The sequence below is a fragment of the Falco peregrinus genome, chromosome 5, assembly GCF_023634155.1.
Source record: "Falco peregrinus isolate bFalPer1 chromosome 5, bFalPer1.pri, whole genome shotgun sequence".
Classification (NCBI taxonomy): Eukaryota; Metazoa; Chordata; class Aves; order Falconiformes; family Falconidae; genus Falco; species Falco peregrinus.
The window spans coordinates 75,685,308-75,709,307 of record NC_073725.1 but is presented as its reverse complement, the minus strand read 5'-3'; the positions used below and the strand labels follow the sequence as shown (position 1 = coordinate 75,709,307).

Sequence of the window (24,000 nt, the reverse complement as noted above, 5' to 3'; positions counted from 1 at the left end):
AAGTGTGCATGCAGGTGGCACACCTGGAAGTCCCGTAACAGTTAGTGCTTACAATTTAAATGAGGAGTTCATCCCTCAGTCCTGTAAAAGGATGAAATAAATTATTTGGGAAACTGAAGATGCAAGGTATCTGCTGGGTCACAGTAAAGAGGCTTTAGACTGCAAACCTAGGGCATCATGACATCTGTCTGTTGAAGTATTGCTGTTCCTGCTACGAAACAGTCCCGGGTATGAGATATAATGCTTTTGCCAGGCAGCTGTAGACTGGTGGCTTCTATTCACAGCTTTAGAATGAGAGGGTAATGGCAGTGAACTGTCAAAATGAAGGCTTGCGTGCTATTTCCAGCTGTATGAAAAATTACCTTGTGAAAGCTTTGTTATGTGATTTGTAAAATGCTATGTGTGATGGTTGAGTGCCTTCTCAGATGATGAAAATTACTTAGAAATGAGGGCTGTAAGGGCACATAAATATAAGCAGCTGTGGTATAATAGGTAAGATTTCATCTCTAAGTCTCTAGACTTCCCATTCAATACGTGTTTCCTAAACTAAAGTGTATTTCAGTGGATTTTTCACTACCTCTCCTTAGCCTGGCAGACTGATTCAGCTGGAAAGTAGCATGCAGAAGGGTTTCTGATATGAAAAAGATATTTCCTTTCTTTGCTCCCAAGCATATAAAAAGCGAAACCAGAAATCGTTATTTCTCCATGCTTGGTACTCACACATTCTCTCCTAATTAATCTTCATGCTGTTTGAAAATGAACTGAGCACCTCCTTAAGTCTAGTACAATACCCAAGGTTTGCAAATCAAAAAAATTTTGTGTAAAAAAAAAAACAAACAAACAAATACTGAAAATTATTTGCTTTTGGGAAATTGCATGTGTAAGTTACTGAAATTGTAACTGAATAAAAAATCATTTACAAATGGAAAAAGTATGAAAACTGTTATGAGTATCAGGCAAATAATAATATATAGACTACAGAAAACACTGAATGTTTTTAAGTTCTCCTTAGTTAGACACCTGAAATGGGAATTTTAACTATAAATATTGCATATAGATTTTTAATAGAAATCCTAATAATGAAAATTAAGTATTTGGCTACAAAACTAAGGTAACCACAAATTATTGCGTATACATCAGTCAGTACAAAATCCAAAGATTATAAAACTGACTCATATTACCTTTAGACTAAATTAAGTCTTTTGTTAACTAAGTGAAACAATTTTGGTTCAGTCCATTAATCAGCAAGCTTTAATCACAGTGCCAGTTTTAAGGTCATCTTGTTATGTTTTACAGGTATCGTTCCTTCCTTAACCAGTAGTTAGTGGAAGACTCAGTGCAATAAATGCTGCTTGTTTTTAACGTTAGTTATATTTAACATATTTCAGGGCAAGATGCAGTGATAATTATTGCTGCATGATTGAATTTTTATGTGCCTGGGATCACTCATACACCAGATGGTGCTAATGGGGGAGGGTGAAGGGGCCAGAACTCCTGCATCATCTGAATAAGTATGCCTGAATTATTTAGTTTAATCTTCAGAGATTGTATAAAACCTGCATGCATCTATGACGTGGACAAGGCTCAATTCTTTCTGCCTGGTATGGGTACCTCTTCTTTATTCATATGCCCTTAGGTTGCATAAGGACTGCTTGCCAGATGAGTTTGCATGATCCTGGAAAGTCCAAGTGCCACCTGCCACAAAGATAAATAGAACTGGTGAAACACTGACTTTCTCTAAATGCAACAGAGATACAAAAAGAAACTGCTCTTGAGAGACCCCCAAGTTATATGATTTCTTAAAGGCTAGCTGCAGCCAGTGCTGAGCAATCAGACCTGATCTAGCAGTGCGTTCAGGTGCATGATGACTGTCTCCTCAAATCACCTTTGTGACATGTTCTGGCCTGAAAGCTGTCTGTCCATTCTGTTGATGGGTGTATGTATTGCTGCAGGCTCAGGAATCTTGGAATCATAGGATCATTTAGGTTGGAAAGGACCTTTAAGATCATCAAATCAAACCATAAGCCTAACCCTGCCAAGCCCACCACTAACCCACGTCCCTAAGCTCCACATTTACATGTCTTTTAAATACCTCCAGGGATGATGACTCAACCGCTTCCCTGGGCAGCCTGTTCCAGTGCTTGACCACCTGAAGCTTCAGTTTGTTGAGATCTAGTGAGACCCAGTAATTGAAGGATCTCTTCAATACTTTTTTTTTTTCCTTTTTCCCCCAAATCCTCACCTCTCCCATCCCCATCAGTGTCAGCTGTGATGCTTTGAATTGCATACCACAGGCTGCAACTGCTATCTGCTGGTTTGGGCTTTGTTTTTGCCAAAGGAAGTCATACTACAGAGCAATGAAACAAATATAACAAAATCACTGAAATTATTTCAGCCTGTGAAGTGAATACAATTGTTTTGGATCTATTTTATTTTATGTAATATCATTTCATGTCATGTAATCTTATGTTATGTTATTTTAAACAAGGCTAAGGTAGTGCATGTGTTGCTGGATGGTCACAGCATCTCCCCACCAGAAGGCTTTCTTATCCGCAAGGGACCAGGCAACTGCCATTTTGACTTTGCCCAAGAAATTCTCTTTCTTGACTATCTGCAGCCCCAGCTGACTAATAAAGTACAAAGGAGGTAAACTGGGATGGTTTTGTTATCTGAACCACGCAATGTCTCTTAACTGTTTAGTATTTTTTTATATTCTCTGTTGAAACCAGTTGTATGAGGCACCTGGATGAAAATACAGAGCATTTAGAGAAAAATGCTTAATTGGGTTTTAACTATATACTGTTAACAAGATTTCATTGAGATTAGAGGACAAGCTAGTCCATAATTGCAGGTGGTGGGGTAGGGGGTGGTGTTTGTGAAAGCTTAGTTCTTTGGTTTTGTTCTCTTCTTTTCTGAATGAGCCAAAGGTACATAAAGAAACTATTTTGTCTGGGGGGTTTTTTGGCAGGACTGCTTCAAAGAGAATGGAACAAGCTAGTATGGACTATGAAGCACCGTTAATGCCATGTGGTTGTATCCTTCTCTGTCGTTTTCTTACTTGTCATGTAGAATATTTTAGTTATATACTGTGGTTATCAGTCCTGACCTTTTTTGAATCCAACAGTTTTTGGTGCTTTAAGAAATTAACAAGATAGCAAGAATATGAGAAAGGCTTCCATTAAGTATGGATTAAGAATAAATAAATAAATAAAAACATAACATATGTATGAACTGTTTTCAGATATTCTGGTAGCTTTTTGTCCTGCCTTTTACAATCCACCCAAGCTGGAGCTAAAGCTCTGTTAGTGTAGTATCCAGCAAGCCTATCAAAGCTAGAAGTAGTCTTCATATTTTTGCGTATGTTTGAACGTTTGTCTCGTTTTATATCTTTATTAAAGTTGACCAGAACTGTGTAATATTTTTGCCATTTTTCTTTATGTTGGTGGCTTTTTAAGCCTAGGTTTTCCTAGATAAGTACAGCCTTTTCTGATAATACTTACTGTTATGCCATCAATCTATTTGATGGGCTTTTTAAACCCATTAGATTATTCTAACCAAGTGTGGAGAGAATGGAGTCTCAGCAATATGAAGTTCCTGCTGGTTTCATGAAAATCAGTGTCTGGGTAGAGCAAAGAGGTACAAATGACTGCTCCATTACAGAAATGGACAGCACAGGCTCCATCATTACCTGTTGTGCCATTCAGTGTAGGGGAGTTTTTTCTGCCCAGTTATCACCCATATAATTCAAAACCAGGCAAAGGAACATTCAGGAAACATTAAGGCAGTTAAGGCTCCACATGGGAGCTGTGGTGTTAAAAACTTGCAGTGTACAAGAAGGTAAGACGCACACTGAAAAGATTCAGTAGTTCATCTGATGGAAGAACGTATATGAACATACATATACATGAACTTGTATATGCGTGTAAACAATTACAGACTTCTGCCTAGTTGTGTCACCTGCAGATGATCATTTCTATATGTATTATCAGTGTTAGAAAAGGCAGTCTTCTTCGCTTAAAATAGTTTTATTCAGAGAGTTTTAAGACATAGTAAAGTCAGAAGTGAAAAACATATTTTTTTTCGCTCCTGCAAACTGCTAATAAGAGTGTCTGTCATTGAGATATGGGCTGCACAATAATTTTTGAAACTGCAAATTAAATAGTCTCTTAGGACAAAGTATCAGTATTGAAATTTTCCTTAACAGCTTTTTGCTTTTCAGTTGTTTTCCAGTTTCAGCTTTTGACAAGTTGGGGCGATCCATACTACATTGGTTTGAATGGACTTGAGTTGTTCAATGAACACGGAGACCAAATCGTACTGACAGAAAACAGTATCCTTCTAATGACCAAGTGCCTCTATCCTTGCTTGCTCCCTGGCAAATTATCATATAGCATTGCTTGCTGCTTCTTCCAAATTGCCGGTTTATCCCCTATGACTACTCTGGCTGTACTTCTCTATATTTGCGTGATGATACTTCTTTCCATCTTTTAATGTATTCTATATACTTTCAGAACATTTCTTCTCTGAATGGGATGCGCCAACAAAGCAAGGCAAGGTTAGAGAAGGGAAAGCTTAAGAAGGATATGGGTGTTTTTGCTATCAACATTTATTTCTTCTATGGTATGGAGGTACCAGGAAGTTTGATGAGTTATAATTTCATAAGGAAAGGTTGAACTCAGTTATTTGTTACGGAATCTTTCATTGTACCACAAGAAAGAATTTTTTCATAACTCTTGTTCTGGAGCTTTAGGCTATTCTAGACATCCGATCCCGTCTTGAAGATAAGGGCTGAGACTTCGAATTTGATACAGTGTTCCCTGGGTAACCGACAGCAGGAACAAAGGGTGTGTTTGAAAGATTCATAGTCATCAGGGTTACACTTCAGTGCTCTGTATCAGCTGAAGTCTCTTAAGAGCTAAAAACTTCATACACCAACATACAATTCACGTAGTTCAGTCACATGGAAGAAACAGTTTCTTAGCCAACCAGGAAGGGTAAAAACCATGGATGCTGCATGAATTGTACATCTCTAAGGATCCTCATTGCCTAATAAATAGAGGATACATTGAAAAAGGTAATAAAAGCTTTTTTTAAAAAAAATTGTGTATCTTGTATGATACATGATGCAGTTGAAACATCTGTAATGGAGAAGAAGCATTTTGAAATTGAAAAGTGGTAACAAATTGTTTTTAAGAGCAAAGGATCTTTAACTTGGGTTTTAAATGGTATGTCTTTACAGTACAATGCAATGCCAGGTAAAGATACCTCCGCTTGTTTTGAATGATGGCCTGTTTCTGCCTGTACAGTAGCGTTGCTTAGATATATTAGGATCTCCAAAAGAGGATATTTGTCTTAGTGCAGTACTAGATGTGATAGTTCAGTACTGAGTCTGGAGTAAGCTTTTCTTAAACAGTTGAGGCATTGCCATGTCGTTACTTAAATTCTTTATAAATACTTACAGACTGAGGCCTTTTAGAAAGCAGGAGAAGGGGAAGTTAGTGTCCCTCAAACTGGATTGCTAGGGATTTATAATTCTGAAGACAGTGTCATCCATTCACGTTCCTTTGCATGTCTTGAACATACATATGTTTTTTACACAGATGTTCTCTTATAGAGAAAATGTGGTTAGCAGTTGTCTAGAAAGCCTGTTCAATAGGAGGTTTAATCATTCCCTCTCAAAGAACTGAAAGAAGGCCTTATTAAACAGTTACTGCTTTTTATCAGAAACTTTGAGGAACTCAAGCAAAAGCTAATCTGATGGATGGCTACCTCCTGCAAGGAAGCTTTTCTTGAGACATGTTTTATATGAGGAGTTTTCACAAGTTCATTCTAAGAAAATGGGGCTTCGTCACAAAAAAGCTGGGAGGTGCATGTTCCTGATGAGGGAACTTTGTCCATGAAGTCAAAGATACATATTTGAAAATAAATGCAGCTAGGTCATTTATTTCTATTTTAAAAATAATTTTTTGAATGCCAGAATTTGTAAGGGTTGTCCTGCTTTTAAAAATGTGCCTCCAGGTTTCTCATCTACCTATGTGAAGTGCTCGGAGTATTTTTAAGTTTTACTGTGGTAATGGTGAATACTTGCTCATGGAACCTGGAAGAGCAAGCGTGAGCTTTTAAATATGCTGTTTCTGAAATGCTCTTTTCGGTTGTTTGCGCTTAAAGTTTTTTTTTCAGATATTGCTGCTTTTCCAGATAGTGTCAACATTTTAGAAGATGTGTCTGGAGACATCCGAACTCCAGACAAACTAATTGACAGAGTAAATGACACAACTGATGGCAGACATATGTGGCTTGCACCCATTCTTCCTGGTTTGGTACATTTTCTCTTTTCATATCATTTTAGTGATGTGCGTAGATGTAGCTAGAAGCATAAAGGAAAGGAAGAAGCATACATAATTCTTAGGTAAATTTGATATTAGTAAATGATGCTAAATCAGTGCCTTTTAGAAGTTCTTTTTATTCCAGTTTCTCTTCACTGCACAGATAGCAGCAGTATAGATTTCCCAGGTTTGTAATCTCCTCCTGTCTCCATGGTGCAACAGCAGAAGAATTTCCAAGGCTAGATGTTTTTTCAGTTACTATGATAAAGATACTGACAAAGGAGTTTAATATGTGTGTTCTGTGCAATAAACACCTTTCAAATGGGAGCAGACTAGGATCTTAAATTCGTTTTTACAAAAAGCAATGAATATTGTTCCAGCAGTGAGAATTTTTTTAATCTCATTATCTGTGTTGAATTCAAATTCATAAATTAGAGATGACAGGTTTAGTATTTCATGTCCTAAGGCCCCAAATGATTCAGCCCTTTTAGAAGCACCATGTTTAAATTATGGGATATCAAATCTACAAACAGGAAGAGCAGATAAACTTAGAGTTCTGACTTCGTTTTAGGAGAGGACATTTTTTAGGGGCCTGTTATGAACTTCATTAAGATGTGTTTATTTCTTAGAAGAGGATGGATTTCAAAAGTAACAAAATGTAAACCTGACATGTGATATGTTGTAGCTTACTGTGTTGGAAAAATCCTTACTCCATATGTTAGTTATTAATTAGAATATTAAAAGCAAAGAATTAAGTCAATTTTGAAAATACTTCATGTATCATTGTATGTTGTAATGCAGTGGGTATAATAAAGATAACAATTTTAAGTATAGTTGGGAATACTGACCACTTGCATTGCTTAGGAAAACGGAAGGTCTATGTAATGCTTGAGGCTCCTACTGTGTAGATCCCACATCTTGAATCCTGGTAATTAATTTAATGGGATGCTCAGATATCCATTATAACATTGTGAGTCTGGGTTTGCTCATGTCCTTATGAAAGACATGCTCGCAGAGGCTCTTTCATTTTGACAAACAGGAAAATACCAGTACCTGGAGTTCCAGCACAGATAGATGCATACACTGTTTTGTGGTGTTGTGTCTGACACCAAAATACTGTAGAAAAACATAAGGTAGCAGTATAAAAAGGGTAAATTGATAAAGTGTGTTATGCAAGAGGAAAGAGTAAGCAATATCATGATGCTTTCTGTCCTTGAACTGTAGCAAATTACCCCTTTTCAAGATCCACATAATATTTTTCTTTCTTGCGTGGTATGGTTGTACAGCCAGGAATTGCAAATGGATTAAGTGATCAGCCTATTCATGATCATCCTCTGTAGTTGGGATGCTGATCCAAAGCTTGTGTATACTTACATCATCATTGCTAAGCTGCTTTGAAACATGCCAGTTGCCTAGAAAGCTGAATTAACTTTGTGCTATACTGGAAGGTTCGAAAGCTTTAAGGAAATTTTATATTACAGCCTTTCTTTTCCTTTCTAAATTTATCTTCCTTTTTAATTCTAAAAGTGGTTTTTGTCTTTTGCAAATTTATTACTAATGCAAGCACAATTGGAATTCTTTGTTTCCTGTTACTGATTGTAATTTTATTTATTTGTTTGAATGTATTTTCCATCAAATCTATCATTTGATGTGAGACTAGCAATTGCCATCGAATGCTATGCCCAGATTGTCTTCTGGAAAATCACAGGCAGAAACATTTATATTGATCGCATCTCCCTTTTTTTCTTCAGTTAAAAAAAAAAAAAAGAGCATAGTGATGTGATACAACTAACAGTTATCTTCTCCAGTGCATCAGAGGATTACAACTTCAGAGGATGCTAGAGATGAAGCTGAAGATATGTTGGCCCAAAATTGATCTAGTAGCTCATAAAAGGAATAACATTGAATTAACTGTAACAGGCAAGATTGGTTTCCTACAGCCTAATCCTTGGTCTTCACATCTTGACGTTAATGTCACTGAAAGTGAAATGAGTAACACCGCTAGCAGTAGTTGTTTAGCAAGCATCTAGAGAATTGTCTCTACATTCCTACTGCTGTACCTCAGACAAAAATTGCAAAACTTGTGCAAGAGCTTTCAAAGTCAGAGGGTACAGGAGAAAGTTCAGCCTTGCAAATAGAAAGGTGGATTCCGTTTGTATTTGGGGGAATGGAATAGACACCAGCTTGTCTTATCCTGAAGCACATGTCTGATGTGAAATAGTCGTCAAAAGTGTCTCTCGACCTCTCCTCCAGCTGATTAGCAGGATGACTGCCCAGGATGGCAGGCTCGGGGTAGGTGCTCTGAGGAGTTATACTTACGTGTGTGAGGGCAGCTCTGGGGTAGGCACAACATCTGTGAACTATCAACAGAGATGATAGCGGAACTTAAATCCCTCGCATCAGTTGTCTGTCTCCTAGCTATATCTCTTTAAATATGCACCCCTTTTGATGCAACATGCATGAGAATTTAATTTCTTTGGGCAGTTTGTGCTGTTAAATATAAATTAATTCTCTTTTACAGGTGAATAGGGTGTATGTAATTTTTGATGTACCTACTACTGTGTCAATGATCAAGTTATGGAACTATGCCAAAACACCTCAGAGAGGTGTGAAAGAATTTGGTGTAAGTAATTTTTGGATGCATTTTGTATGTTCTGGTGAGTCAGCTTACTTGATTTCTGTACTTACTTTCACAGTTTACTGAAGTGTGATTCCATATAATCTCAAAGGATGGGATTCATCTCATTTAACTCTGCATTTAGTATTAAAATGACTAATCTATGCCAGTCATCTGTTCTCCCTTTCTTGTCCGGGGGGAGAACACTTTATCTGATATTTTTCTTGGATAATTGTCTTAAGATAGAATAATGCTTTCCTTTTTCCACTGAGTGTAGAGCAGGCCTGGAAGACTAGTTTAAACTACAAACCCAAGTTTTAGACAGCTGAAGTGTGGTGAGATTCATTAATTCCTAGATTTGAGTGTGATTCACTCTAGTTGGTAGAATGGCAATTATGTAAAATATGAAATACATTTTTAATTGCCTACTTGAAAGCTGCATTTGAAACATCAGTGAGAAGACAAAAACCTGGGGGGAAAAAAATCAAAACCCAGCAGCAAATAGAGAGAAGTGGAAGTTTTAAGGAACAAAAGCTAAACTAATGGCCAGACTTGTGGAACAAATAGGGCAAATAATTTCTGGTGAATTGATAGAGACAAGTGGTGAAAGCAGTGCCTGATTTCTACATGTTTTGTTTCTTTCTTAAATATCTTTAGCTTCTGGTGGATGACTTGCTTGTCTACAATGGCATTCTGGATATGGTGCACCATGTAGTATCAGGCATCCTGCCAACCTGTGATCCAGTGGTCCCGTATCATACCATTCTCTTCACAGATGATGAGAAGATTTGCCTTCAGGAGAAGAGAACTGTTATTAGGTATGTGAGTGGATCTTGACTGGAGGAAAGAATCTTGTTTTCAGAAAATGTTTTTATGTAACTAATGTCAGCAATATGTATATTGCTATAGAAAATTCCCTTCCAAAGCATACTCTGCCTCACTTAATGAGAAATAACCAATAGTTTCTTAGATACTAGGACAAATTGCCAGCTTTATTTGTAAGCATTTCTTAGCAGTTTCTGGGATTCATGATTCATATTTACATATGTTTTTATGGAAGCCTATAGTAATAAACACAAAAGAAAAAAGTTAAGCTTCCTTATTAAGAAATAATAAATCCCAATGATATTCCACAGAGGAAAAATAAATAAAAATATAAAGTTAATGAAAAAGAACAAAACATCAAGTAAAGAAAAGAAAGTCCTCTGGTTTGGCACAGATACTAATTAAGGAACCAGAATTCTACTGTTTTGTAAACGTTCTAAAATAATGAACTTCTTAAATGAGAGATGAATTGTGTTCAAAGGAATGACACTTTGAAACCACTAAGTTGGCAATTGCACAGAAAATACGATGAAAAGCAGTGAAAAAATGCAGTTATATTTAGAAGGTCAGGATTGATAGAGTCTAAAAAACAGTCCCTAGCAAGGAAAATAAAGATTGAAAGAATAATTTATTTTAAATGAGATGGAGAAGTAAAAAATTGAAAGCTTACAGAAATAAACACTTTCTTATACATTGCACAGCTAGCAAGTAGAATGTGTTGCACATACATCACTTGGAGGAAAAGACGACAGTTTTGCATTCAAGAATAGCACATGACCCATTCAGAGGCATATTCAAATATTTTGCAGTAAGTAGAAGAAACATAAGCTGTCCTGATGAAGAACAGAAATTCACATTTGCCTACGGGCTTTGTTTTCCTCTGTTTCTCTAAAGTATTGGCTGTTGGCCACTGGCGCTTGTCAGATGTTGCAATAAATTATTATTGTTTGGATGTGTTGTGTTAGAATCATGTTTGTGTACAAGTGTCTGTGTTGTCACGGTAAAATTGGGAGGTAAACAATTTTTCAAGTGAAACTAAACTGAGAATGTCTTGAGGAAATACGAGTTTTGAGAATTTTTTCAGTGGGATATAAAGAGGAGGAGGAGAAATGAACCTTTACTTTCTTCAGTGTAACATATTTCTGTGAGTTAAGTTACTTTATTGGAAGCAGAGGAGCACCAGCTGTAATCATAGATCTTTTTCACGTAACTTTTGTCACATATTTTTACAAAACATAGATCCTTTGATTTAGTTTTAAGCAGGGTATACTTCTGGGGTCATGCAAACTGTATGATCTGTTTTCCAGTCAAGAACATGCAGAGTCTTCTCTTCTAGACTTCTGTGCAGGAGATTTCTTGGTCTTTCTTCTTAACCTGTTTTGCAATCTTCTTTTCCTTCTTTTCACCTACTACCCTACTAAAATATAGGGTACTTCATCAATATAAAACAAATCCTTTACTACATGCAGGATAATAGTCCTCCATTTAAAAAATGCTCTTGAGCTTTTATGTATTGTTACTTCTGATTTTGGCCTGTTCTCTTTCACATGTCACTGTTCAGTATTTTATGAACCCTGAACTTGAATCTGATGTTATCATCAATAGTGTAAATTCTGATTTACTTCAGTATAGGTTCCCCTGTTTCTCTCGGACAGTTTGCGAGACATCTCATTTTTCTCCAAAAATAGAAACCTATTTTGTGCAGTATTTGTAGAGAAAAGAAAAATACACTTTTTTTTTTTTCTGAAGGCATGGATGTTTTGTTTTTGTCTGTGTGAAAGGGAGATGTTATTAGAGATATTTTCTTTAACTTTCAATTCGGTTCACATTTTTTATCTGTAATTTGTCTGATTTAATTTAACGATGAAGTTAGTACTTCTTTCCCAAAAAGAAATTGTTAAAACTTTGCAGCAGCCTGTAAACAAAACTTGTAACAGTAAATTAATTTTGTTTAGTTCAGAAAACTTTCAAATAATGCTATATTAACATTACAAAACAGTGTTAAGCTCCATATAGGGATTTTTATACCCTTTTTGTTCAGCACTGATTTAAAGTCTCACTTTGGTTAATGTGGTTCAAGCTGTGTAGGCAGGCATGAAAACTGTAGAGTGAATATGATGATATTTAGATTTGAATGTGTGCCTGAATGAATGCCACATAAAAGCCGGCAAGAAATCCTTCAGGTGGATGCAGACAGAATGCCTTTCCTTTCTGAGTAGTCTCATATAATGTGGCTTTGTCTAGCCTCCAGGACCTAAATAACTTCTCTGGTAACCTTTTCCATGACTCTCATAACTTTTCACAATGTTGATTATTTTGGCTATTGTACTGATCTTAATCTTTTCAGCAATCACGTGGGAGATCAGGATGTACGAATGATGAATGAAAATGAGATTGTCACAAACAGCAAAAAGAAGCAGGTTGTGGCTGATCCGGGTTAGTTCTGTCTTCTACAGTTTTCTTTTGCTCATTTTCTACAGAGACAGTATAGATAATGAACATTGTTACAGACTCAAACTGGGTAAAATGGGGAGATTTGCACCTCTTTTATATATTTAGCTCTACTTTTTCTACCATAGAAAGGCAAACCAGGAATGTCATACTCTAATGGATTTTTATTCTATATTTAAATCTGAAAGTGAATGATACGAATGAAAGATGGCTGTGGCATGTAGTCATACCAACACATACACAGAAGTGCTCAGGAAAGAAACTGACTGAAGATAAACTGAAAACTGGTGTTAATTGTGCAGGTTCATAGATAGCTTTGGGAATAATAGGCTGATTGCATCCCTACTGGCCTTTTAAGCAGCTTTAGAGGATGCATCTGTATCTCAGAATTAGCTGCTTGTTGCTCCTCAAGCAAATCCAAAATCATGGTAAGTGTAACAAGGGGGAAAACACATTGACTTTATTCCTCCCACTGTCTTTCTGGTTGGTCTTCTCTCTTACAAACTGGTAATTAAAAAGACAACTTCTCTTTTTCCCAAGGAGAAAGAGTAGATTGTATTTGTAGTCTGAAGAGTCCCAGCCATTCATTGTAAATTGCTCAGCATAGCTCCCTAAATACATTACAAATTCTCAGTCAAGATGGTATAATCATGATTGGTTTTCTCTCCTGAGCATGATACTTTCTCCAATTAGTTCCTCTAGAAAGTGTTACAGGAAGTGTTTGATGGCTTCTAGTAACAGTTCTGTAGGAGAAGGACTTGAAATGCCATTGACTGTACAAATACAGGTTCAAAGTTATTAGTGTATTAGCACTCGCTGTGTCAGAAGTGTTTTGAACATCTCTGTGCCTGTTGTAATGACATCCTGGGTTCCAGGGCAGACATACCCTATGTTCAATAAAGAACAGCTGTCATGGCCATGGCTATCACATCTATTGTCTAAGCATTAAGGGCACAGAATGCCTCTGGTGTGATCCGTTGAGGGTTGCCTGTTGCCATTTGCCGCATGTCTCCTCTGTAGCATGTACTGGTATCAGCCGCAGTGGTCGATATCAGATTTGTAGAATGATTTGGGCTGGAGGAGACCTCAGGAGGTCCAACCTCCTGTGCAGAACAGTGTCAGCATTGAATTCAGACCAGATTCCACAGGGAAGTGATTCCATGGGACTGAAAGAAGGGGCAGCACTCATTGTCAAGATAAGAAGTGTTACTGAGAAGAGTAGCTTAGCTATCACTCTGGGATGGAAAGAGCGTGTTTCTTCCTCATTTTAGTCTGTGGCTTCACTGTTAATACAGGTACAGTCTTAAAACAGCACTCCATTTTCCTCAACAGCTTTGCGTCCGAAAACCTGCATATATGAAAAAGGCCTGCAGAGGAGGAAACGGTAACAAGGGATTGTGATCTCCAAGATGCGCACCATCCAAATGGAAGATCTTCTGTTTCTGCTGCTGCTGAACCACCTCCTGTCTTATGAGAGGGAATTTTATTCACTACAGGAAATTTTCTTCAGTAATGAACTTTAAAGCATGAACTTGGTTTTCTTTTTTTTCATTATGATTTTTTTTCTCAGTCTCTTAATTGAAAATCCAGGGAGGAAAGAACATAAAGGAGTGAGTGAGAACCTTATTGCTAACTGACAGCTGTTCCTGCCAAATACCAAGAACTTGGGTGAAGCAGGATGGTTTTAACAAGAGGTCTTTCGAATATTTCTCAAGCTTTAATTACTAATTCCTAGCTGGATGGTCATGAAGCTTCTCACTAGAAAGAAGTGTCTGCTTTGTTTCTGATGCCTGTAAATAGTTCTTTGGGAAATGCACTTACTGGAGGAAATACTCTTTTTCTGTTTCTGGGCTGCCACCGTATGCTTTGATGCCACGGCTCTCTCTAGGGGCCGACACTGTTTCTGACATCTGGAGAGGTACCACTGGGCAGGCAGAAGTGTGAGGAATGCTTTTAGAAAATTGAGGTTGGGCAGTGGATTTGTCAGGGTTTAATAAGTAAGTTTCAGCTGTCACTTCTTTCATCTTTTGCAGTGAAATAATTATTTCTTTCATTATTTCACTACCATGAAAAAGGCAGATCAGGTGTTTTGCCTGAAGTGCCATTGACAGGCACTCTACCCTTCCGGGTCCTCCTGTTACAGAACGGTGCTTTTCTCTCCTCTTTTGCCTGAATTTGGTTATATGAACAAGGAGGCCGTACCTCTGTGCTGCACCGACCAGATCTGTTGCCAGCAACGTTTCATCGCTTTTGAGAAATGGTAAATGCATGTTAACCAGCAGGAAGTATGGAGGAAACTGCATTTTTAAACACAAAATGCCCTGCACATGCGGTTGTTTAAACAAAACCTAACCAAATAATTATTCTGCAAGATCTGTAGCTATGCAAATGTACTTTTCACTGAAAGTTTGTCAGTTGTGACAACCTGTAAATCTCTTCCATAGAAGATTCTTCCTTTCTCGTTTAGAACTTGCTCATTTTTTCCCAAAGAGAACTGAACGCTCTGAAGTCAGTAAATGCTTTTAGACCTGAACCAGAGAGATAGTACTGCAGCTTCTGATAGAAAGTCAAAATGTGCTGCTTCCCTTTCTGTAGTAGGTCAGGAGTGCAATATCTTGTATATTTGCTTATGAAAAGCATACTTCTTAACTGTTGTTGGCTAAGCTGAATAGGTGCAAGACAGCAATGGATTTCCCAGATCTCTTTGTACTGATGGACCAACAAAATGTATTTTTTACTAAATACAAAAAACTTTACTTCTAAATGTAAAACAGTGTTCTGAGTATATTGTACTTTGTTTAAAGGCTCTTTCCAAACTGGACTGACAAACGAACCTTCTGTTGTTCTGAGAACTGGCTCCCCTAGTGTAGCTCTACCAAGAATCCAGTTTTAATTTTTGTTCCAAAGCAGACAACTATTACATGCGATTCCAAAACAAAAAAGTGGCAGAGCTGAAAGTTACTGGTAGGGCTAAGAACAGATAGAAATGTGTGTGTTTGGAAGCAGAGAGGCTATAGCAAGGTTTTTAAGACTCAAGGCAGAATCACAGATTTATCGTGTAGGCAATCTCTAGATGAGATAAGGCCTGTCGCATTGTTTGTTCTTCTGAGAAAATTGCATTGAATGTGAAGAGGAATGAAATCTGTCGTGTTTTCTGGCACAGAGCAGCATCCTTCTTCTTGATAAGAGAAGGTACAAGGGGGAGGCAACTTTCTATGCTCATCTGTCTCCTCTGTATCTGCCTGGAGCATATCAAGTCCTGTGTGATGGACTAATGATTTTTCAACCCTAGTGCTTTGACATAACTCCAGGTTTTGTAAATTATTGCAAAATACTGGGTCAACCTCAGATGGGTCACAGTTCCCTGTGTTTCTGTTTCTCTACCACAAACTCTTCCTCACTGGTCTGTTGGTAACTGCAGCTGGTTTTCACACCTTTTCCCTTTGGACATCTGTATCCAGTGCAGCTGTTCTGGCACAGAGTATTGGCTTGTACCATCTGCCAGCCTCTCCTAGCAGCTCCTTTTACTCATTCAAGAGATTCCCCACAATTGCCACACAGTAGAAAGACCATGAAAGTCTTCAAAATATTTCAAAAAAAATTGTGAAGTTGTGGAACATCTCCCCTGCAATGTCTTTGTCTGAAATAAGGGTTTGCCAGCCTGCTGTCTGCTCCGGGATGACATACCCACCAAGGCAAGGCCTAATGAAGTCCTTGTTTCTAGTCAGTCATATAGAGAAAGTAGCAAAATGTTTAGAAAATACTTCATTAATCTCTGTGGGGTAGGAGATGTCAGCATTTGGCCTCCTAATTAGAGCTGAGATGTAATGATCCTTTATATAACCAAAGATAATTAAGTTGTCCTAGTCAGCCCTATGTACTCAAATATAGACACTCGACTTACATCCACAGTGAATCAGGGTTTAAAAAAAAAAAGTTTTATTCCATTTTTCACCTTTTTTTAGCTAGCTATTCACAAGTACATTCATGTCAGACTAGCATTTATGGGAGGGAAAAGAGGAAGAGTAAACACGCAATCAAGAAAATCCCCACGGAGCACTTCAGTCAATGTCAGGCGCTGTTTCAGCAAGAGTGATTCTGCAAGAATGTGCATGGAATTCAACATTGTCAAAAGCGTGACAAAAGAAAAGGATTCATATGAATTCTTGCTGAAGCCTTTGATGTAAATGATTGAACTTTTGCCCAGTTCCGGTTTCTGAGCCACTCAAAAAAATCTGTCGTAGTTCCTCACATTTACCTGTGGTGACTTGCTTTAAAGGGGCTGGATCAAGGTAACAGAAATGAATTTGTTTGTCCCACAATGACACTGAGAAGGACGGAGGATAAAGAAATAATCTGTGAGGAAGTACATGTCATGCTGTCTACTTTTTGGGCTCTAAAAATATATTTTTGTCAGTCTTAATGGTGTAATCTGAAAACCGGGATGCCTGGGAAGGCCTCCACCTTCTGTTTTCATTTTCTTTTTGTCCTTTAATCCAGTAGAATTTAAACAGCAGGGAGAAGCACCTGTCTGTGGACAAGGGAGCAAGTGGTGGTGCAGACAGTGTAAAAGGTGGCACAGAAGACATGGAAGCTTGAGTGTTGCTGAATCAGGAGACTCGTTCTCTTTGGGAGGATAAACCCATAAGAGCCACATGAGCAGCTACATACAGCACCTAAATTAAACCAAGCCCTTCTCATGGCTTAGGCTGGGCCTGGACATAAAACTGCACTACAGCATCCTGCTTAGGTGATGCTGTCTTCTGTAAGATCTCCGGGTCCTGCTGGGCTTCTGCCATGTTCCCGGTGTGCTGCTCCTTCCCCACGGGGATGCTCAGCCCCGCCGGTTCAGGGATGTGCGCCAGACTGGCAGCACCTGCGGGATCCTGGCAGTGCCAATGGGTGACCGGGTGGTGTGAGACTGGACAGAGATCTTGTGTACCAGGTAACGCAGCGGATCAAGCAACTTGCTGCCAGTGATGATGTGAGGATGAGAGCACAGGTGAGGGAGGGTGAGTGTTGAGTCTTTAAACGCTCTGACGTTACCAGGAAAAGCTCGCTTCTCAGCCCAAGTCTGGTAAGAGCAAACATGAAGTGCTGCATTGACACCTGAATTGTGGCTCATGCGGGGGATGATCTCTGCTTTCCCTTTGATTGACTCAGTGGCTTTTACTGTGTGAGACAGAAGCGTTTCCTGTTCCTTCCTGCTCTCTGCCTCCGCAATGCTCGCTGTTCGATACGTTTCTATACTGCCCAGGGGAATATAGCAAGTGGTTGGAGTTTGAACTAGCGCTGGTGTGAGCAGACACAGTGCGTAGGGATGCCTTAGGCTGGCCTCCACGCTCTGGGTCTGCTGGTCCAGGAGGCTGAGCTCTAACAGGAGCCTCTCTTCTGTTAAGAGTCGCTGAGGTAGCCGAATCTGTTCCAACAGTCTTCAAAAAATGTGAACTCTGGAGCTGCCTGGTAATGGCTTCACCAGTGCTGTAGGTATCGCAACTGTGCGCACTGCCGCGTTTGATGCACCCTCCTGTATTCCCTTTGGGCTTTTTTCGTCATGTCTTTTAGCTGCATCATTATGCTTAAGAGGTCACTCCTTTTGTCTTCCAAACCAGTCCCGAAGGTCCTGTTTGGAATCATTGTTCTGTGTCTTGCCAGTGTGACCAGCCTGTTGTGCTCTTCAGACGTATGGGCTCAGACGTGTTGCAGCGTTAGTTTCATGCCATCTAGTTTCTCATACGTGGGCCCCCGCCTGTCCGGGATCTGTGGTGTCACCAACCCCCGTGCTGTGGTCACAGCACAGTGGCTCCTGTTTGCATGGGGCTCTCGTTCCTAGGGGTGCTGGTGCTGCATGTCTGCCTGCTCAGTTACTGTCCATTCGGAAATACTGCAGAGATAAGTGTTCGTTGAGATGGGCACTGGCATGTCTCCTCTAAAGAGCAGGGAGGGGAGCAGAGAGGAGTGTAACGGACTGGGAGAATGTTTGCTTCCATTTGAGTGCCAAGGTCCTGGTATTCAGAGCAAAAGAAAGAGGGTTCCTGGCTCAGTGGTCTCTTTGCCCATTTCTGTGACTATTTGCTTGTTTGCTGAGAAATGACTTACAGCCCATGTGAGACACAAACATCCCTTTATCACACAGCTTGTATCACCCTAATGGAATTCTGTCAGCTGAGGATAAAATGTGGACTAAGAAAGCAATTACAGAGTGAATCTCCTAGCTGCAGGAAGAGCTGAGGGATGGGGACAGAGTGCCCAGCTGGAGTAATTTCCTGTCCGACTGGCCTCTAAATCTTGCTGGGAAAAGATCAATTTTCCACCCTTGCCTAATAGCATCAGCTCCTGTCACCCCAGCTCAGGACCCTGTGAAGTGCTGCAGTGTTGAGATCTATGCGTAAAAGGAAACATTTGGAATTTGCAACTTCTTTCTTAATAACCTAGAAAATACTGGCAAAGGGAAAACCAAGGCTGCAGACCTTCTGTCTGATGGCTTTCTAGTGTTCCTTTCTTTAGCCCCTGGTTGAAGCCGAGGGCTGAGGATCCCAATGGTCAGCAGGATAGGAGTTTCCCAGCCTGAACTATTGCTTCCAACACTGCATGGTCCTCCAGTCATAGCTCACTGCTTTGGCTCTAATTAGGAGAGGAAAACCACCACCTCGTGATCTGCTAGCAGCCATCCCCAGTGTACGCTGTTGATTTTTGGAAGATCCCAATTATACAGTGAGACCACAGTGAAATCCCGCCTTTGGCTTTCAACAGGTCTCTTTGGTGCGGCTGAAGTCCACTTGACTCACAAATTCTTAGTGTGCATCTCTGCTCTGTTGCTCATGGGACTTCAAAAATGCACAGAGTTTGTGCAGGTTTCCTGAGAAGATGGGCATTCCAGGGAACCAGAAATCTAAGGAGATGTATCGGATAGACACAATTAACTTGTGCTCAACTATTACTCCTATATGTGATCTGTTCTTCCAGAGCTCAGCTTCTCATGTTCCTTAGCTTACCAGGATCTAACTGGAAAAGGAGCTTCACAGTGGGTTTTGAAAGTTCTTCCTGCCTGGGCTAAGCATGTGGAGGTGAATGTCAGAGAAGGCTAAAGGAATAGCCTTGGGAATAGCCAAGTCTCCATCTTCTCAGCAAAGAAGCTGTTGTATGGGCCAGGAGGAGCCTGGTACCCAGCCGCTGCCTCCTGAGTGTGAGCATGGCTGGGTATTATGGACCGAACCGATTGCCAAACTGTGCCCCCATCAGAACAGCTGGAGCTGAAACAGATGTTGGTCACAGGCTCCGATGGAAGGTAAGCATGGTAGGCATAAGGGTAGGGGGCAATACACAAGAAGCTGCAATGGCTGTGAAGGTTTCTCAGGGAAATGGCTTTCCACCCAAGGGGAGCATTGTACTTAGGAGGAGAGATGGTCCCTGCGGTAAAGATAATGAACTAGGAGCAGCTGCGCCCTTTTATCATTTTCACTAAGATTTCTCTTCTGCCTGGTGGCAGCATAAGGTGGCTGCCAGAATAGACGTTTCTGTCTGTAACAAGCTGGGGAAAGAACTTTCATCTTGAGCAAGAGAGAGCTTTCATCTTTCATCAAAAAGGGCGAGGACTGAGGCAGCACCAGCACAGCAGCTTTACTGAGTGTACGGAGTGGTTGGCAGGAAAATGAGTCGGGCAGCATGGCGAGCTGAGCTGAGACACAGGTGACTGTCAGCCCTGCTTGCTTACAAGGGGCGCTTAGCAAGTGTAAAACACTGATGGTGCTGTTCCTGCCTATTATTCATGGCTCTGTGCTCCCATTCATTGAAGATATTCCTGGCTGCTTTCTGCAATTACACATCTTTTTTTTTTTTTACAAATCTTTACCTGGTCTTACAAAAGTCAGACCAGGTGTCATGGTTTAAACCCCAGCCAGCAGCTAAGTACCACGCAGCCGCTTGCTTGCTCCCCTCCCATGCTGGTGATGGGAAGGAGAACTGGAAAAAGGTAAAATCCATGAGTTAAGTACTGTTTAGTAATTGAAATAGTTGTTAATAATGAAAAGGGCAAAGAGAGACAGGAATAAATCCCAAGACAGACAGACAAGCGATGCACGATGCAGTTGCTCACCACCTGCTGACCAATGCCTGGCCAGTCCTCAAGCAGCCCCCAGCCAACTCCCCCGGTTTATATACTGGGCATGATGGTCTGTGGTATGGAATAGCTCTTTGGTCAGTTCAGGTCAGCTGGCCTGGCCCTGCTCCCGCCCGGCTTCTTGTGCCCCTCCTCGCTGGCAGAGCACGGGAAACTGAGAAGTCCTTGACTTAGAGTAAGCGCTACTTTAGCAACAATGAAAACATCAGCGTGTTATCAACACTACTCCCATCCTATATCCAAAACACAATGCTGCACCAGCTACTAGGAAGAAAATGAACCCTATCCTAGCCAAAATCAGGACACCAGGATACACAGGGCTTCACCTAGGTTGGCTTGGAAAACCTCTAGGGATGGAAGCTGCACAACCTCTCTGGGCAATCTGTTCTAATACGCGACTGTCCTAATAGGGAAAAAGTTTTTCCTCTGTATATACTGATCTCTGTTGTTCCCCACTGATTAAAGGCCTAGATCAGCATGGATGAGGCTTCTGGCATTGCAGAAAGGTCATCTCTGCTGTCGTCATCTAGCTGTGTAATAATAAATTTCATCTCCCAACTATAATTTCAGATTTGCAGATTAGCAGAAGTCTTATGATCTGCTTCTTTCCTGGTCTGCTGGAGGCACTGCTAAAAATAGAGTAAGTAGCACAGCTACCTGAAATGGTGTAAGCCTAAACAGTGGTGAAAACTAATCTGCAACGAATGGCGGTTCTGGCTCGTTTCCAAAGGAATGTTTTTGGATGGCTTGCTATATACTGGAAATTGTTTGGTAAGGATTAGTTGGTGAACAGATGAATCAAACTGACATTTCCATTACCAACAGGGGATCTATCTGTGGCCAGAATTCATGGAGAAGGATGTGGGATGATAGTAAGACTTTTCATTATGTTTAATATTGTCAGAGAAATGAAATAGCTCCTATTATTCATCTCTCTGGGATGGTAACGTATCTGAATATTAACTCAAAATGGGAGATCTGATCAGAACCCAGTGACCCAAGAAGACATTGATATGTATTTTAATCACTCTTTGGGGCACTGAGAAAACTTACTCTTAACAAATCTGCAAGAAGCGAAGGTCTGTGTTTCTTAGCACAGTTCTTGGGTGGATCAGGGCATGCTCTGTCCTTGTGTATTCTGTCTGAAATCCTTTGGGATCCCCCAGTGTCACTCTTTTTCCTGGGTGAGTAGCATTAAAGCCCTGGGGAGATCTGCACCTTGGTCATGTGCTTGTGGTTTGAGAATAAGGGTCGGGGGCGACTTGTGGGGCACTTGTTTGCCTGTCAGCCTCCAAGGGAGGAGGGGTCCGCAGGGGAGGACTTTAGCTCATAGTGAAAAGTAACCACCTATAGAAGCATATGGATATAAGAAATAGAAAAGGGTCTCTGGGGCAGTTTCACCTTGGGAAACAAAGATTTTAAGATTTAACATGAAAATTAATAAAGTCAAGTAGAACTGGAGTGTGTAAGAGGAGCTAGATATATACACGTATGGAGAACACGTCGTGAGAAGAGGCGTTCAGGTAGGAAGAATGGAGAAGGGATTAATGGTAATTAATGGTACTGCCCAAACCCTTGTGGCTCAGATTTCAGTGCAGATGATGCTGATAATTAATATAAAGATGCTGACAGTTGCCTAAAACTGGTTCTGCTATATTTTAAGTCATAAACCAGAAGGGCTGGTGGACTTGTTTTGCAGACAGCGTTCACATTATGCAGGGATATTATTATTAACAGTACAAAGGGGTAAGCATGAGGTCATAAAATGTGTGATTCAGTGACTGATTTTGACTGCAATTATGCGTTAGAGATATTAATGAGAAGTCGGGAAAGTGAATTGGCAATGCCTGTAGATCTAACCGTAGTAAAGGGCCCTCCAAAACAGCGCTACAGAAACTTTGCCATTTATCTTCTTTATCACTAATGCAGATGTAAATTAAGTTTCTACAGGCTGATTAGCCTGTGGAGAGCTCCTGTCTAGATGATCTCCCAGCATTGTGCTTTTGGGAGATGATAACTCTTCAGATTTTCCTATGGTGGATCCGATCTGCAAATGGTTCCAGCGCAGGTTGTTTGTACAGCTTCTCTCGGTTTGGCTTTTTTTTCTGGCTTTTGGTGGTTTATTTTTTTGCGGGGGTGGGTGTGTGGCAGTTGTCAGATGTTTGTTGTACTGCGATGGTTTCGTTTCTGCAGCACAGATCTTATTATTTGGTGTCTTTTACTAGAATACTCTCTGATGGGAGGGGTTGGACCAGTTGACCTCCAGAGGCTCTTTCCAGCCTGAATTATTCTGCGGTTCTATGACCAGCATGGATCAGGACCCTCTGTTTAACATAACTTATCTGCTGTAGGATCTGTTCTGCCAACTGAAGCCTACCGAGCCGCAGCATGGTGAATATTAATAGGTTGCTTATTTAACACAATCAATCAGTACAAACTACAGATCGCCTGAGGCTGGAAAAAGTATTCATGTCCTCACACTTCTGGCTAGACATCTGCTCCTGGAGATGGCACAGGGGAAGACAACCTGTGCCATGGCTCTTAGGTCCTCGGGTTATATGCGGGGATGAATACATAACCGACAGTGCATGTTACTTAATAAGTGTAATACTAATGAATCTTTGGCTCTGGGTGCGACTGGAGAATAGCAAATGTAATGCCTGTGGTTCAGAAAGGAAAGAAAAAAAAATAATTTAGTTCAGTATTGGGTCTTCAGACTTGAAAGTACGTGTTCGCGGAAAAAAATAGTTCTGTGGTTTAAAGGAGGGTAGATGGAATGCAAGATGGATTTTTAGACTAATTTTTCACTAGGTGCCTGATTGCCTTCTCTGTCTGTCTGTACAAGTGAAGGTGATAACATTTTGGAGAGAAGGCTTATTTAGGCTAAGGAGCAATGCCGGCACGGTGCACATCAGCATGAATTGTCCAAGAAGAACAATGGCTGAATCTTTTTAACTGTCAGAATAATGGCACTGTGTAATTGCCTTTCTGTCTGAACACCAGGCAGCAAGACCTAAAGTCTTAAGGCAGAGAATGCTTGTAACGACACATTTCTGGCAAATGCGGGATGTTAAAAGTGAAAGCAAAAAAATTGCTTTCAGGCCTGTGTATTTAAGATACTGCTGGCTTACGCCTGTTATGCTGACTCGGTTTTGTTACCCTCCACGGAGAGGGGCTCGTTCTGCAGGTGTAGGCGTTCAGCCTTCACTCTCCTGCTGTGTTTAGGAGTGACCACAGAAAAAATCAACAGACTGGGCACAGAAGAGCTCTTCAGAATTGTGTTTCTCTTCCCAGCAAACAAGAGGTAAGCAAAGCTGGCAGGGAGAGCTAAGGCTGGTAAGGGGATGAAAGGACATGGTATTGCACAGGAATACAAACAGCAGGAAGCGCTCAGGAAAATGAGTAGAAAATCAGTGGATTTTTCTCCCTGTACTAACATTACAGAAGGCGGCTCAAGTACTGGAGATGTTCACAAAGCTGCAGATAACGTAGGAACTGAAAACCAAACTGACCTCGCAGAGGCAGAGCTGCCTTTGAGGTGCAAACAGCAGAGGAGCAGAAGGAAGGAGCAGCCTGTGCAGGACAGATGCGGTGGCTGTGCCCTGCTGCTCTCCCCAGGTTCCCTGCAGCCGATCACGGGCTGCTGTGGTGGCGAGGTGCTG

General features: G+C 40.4%; 1 protein-coding gene across 4 annotated transcripts in view; it reads left to right on the top strand.

Annotated features, from left to right (window-relative positions):
• Positions 1–16,546, top strand: part of KATNIP (katanin interacting protein) — a 65,827-nt gene extending 49,281 nt beyond the window's left edge. For 2 of the 4 annotated variants that reach the window (XM_027796199.2, XM_013304644.3), the window contains exons 19-26: positions 2,489–2,646; positions 2,969–3,033; positions 4,220–4,330; positions 6,181–6,320; positions 8,848–8,949; positions 9,601–9,761; positions 12,116–12,204; positions 13,552–16,546. In XM_027796199.2, the coding sequence (XP_027652000.2) occupies positions 2,489–2,646; positions 2,969–3,033; positions 4,220–4,330; positions 6,181–6,320; positions 8,848–8,949; positions 9,601–9,761; positions 12,116–12,204; positions 13,552–13,607 (882 nt within the window). In that variant the 3' untranslated portion in view covers positions 13,608–16,546. The remainder of the gene's footprint in view (positions 1–2,488; positions 2,647–2,968; positions 3,034–4,219; positions 4,331–6,180; positions 6,321–8,847; positions 8,950–9,600; positions 9,762–12,115; positions 12,205–13,551) is intronic. The other 2 variants (XM_027796200.2, XM_027796201.2) reach the window with 2 other exon arrangements.
• Positions 16,547–24,000: the final 7,454 nt, after the last annotated feature.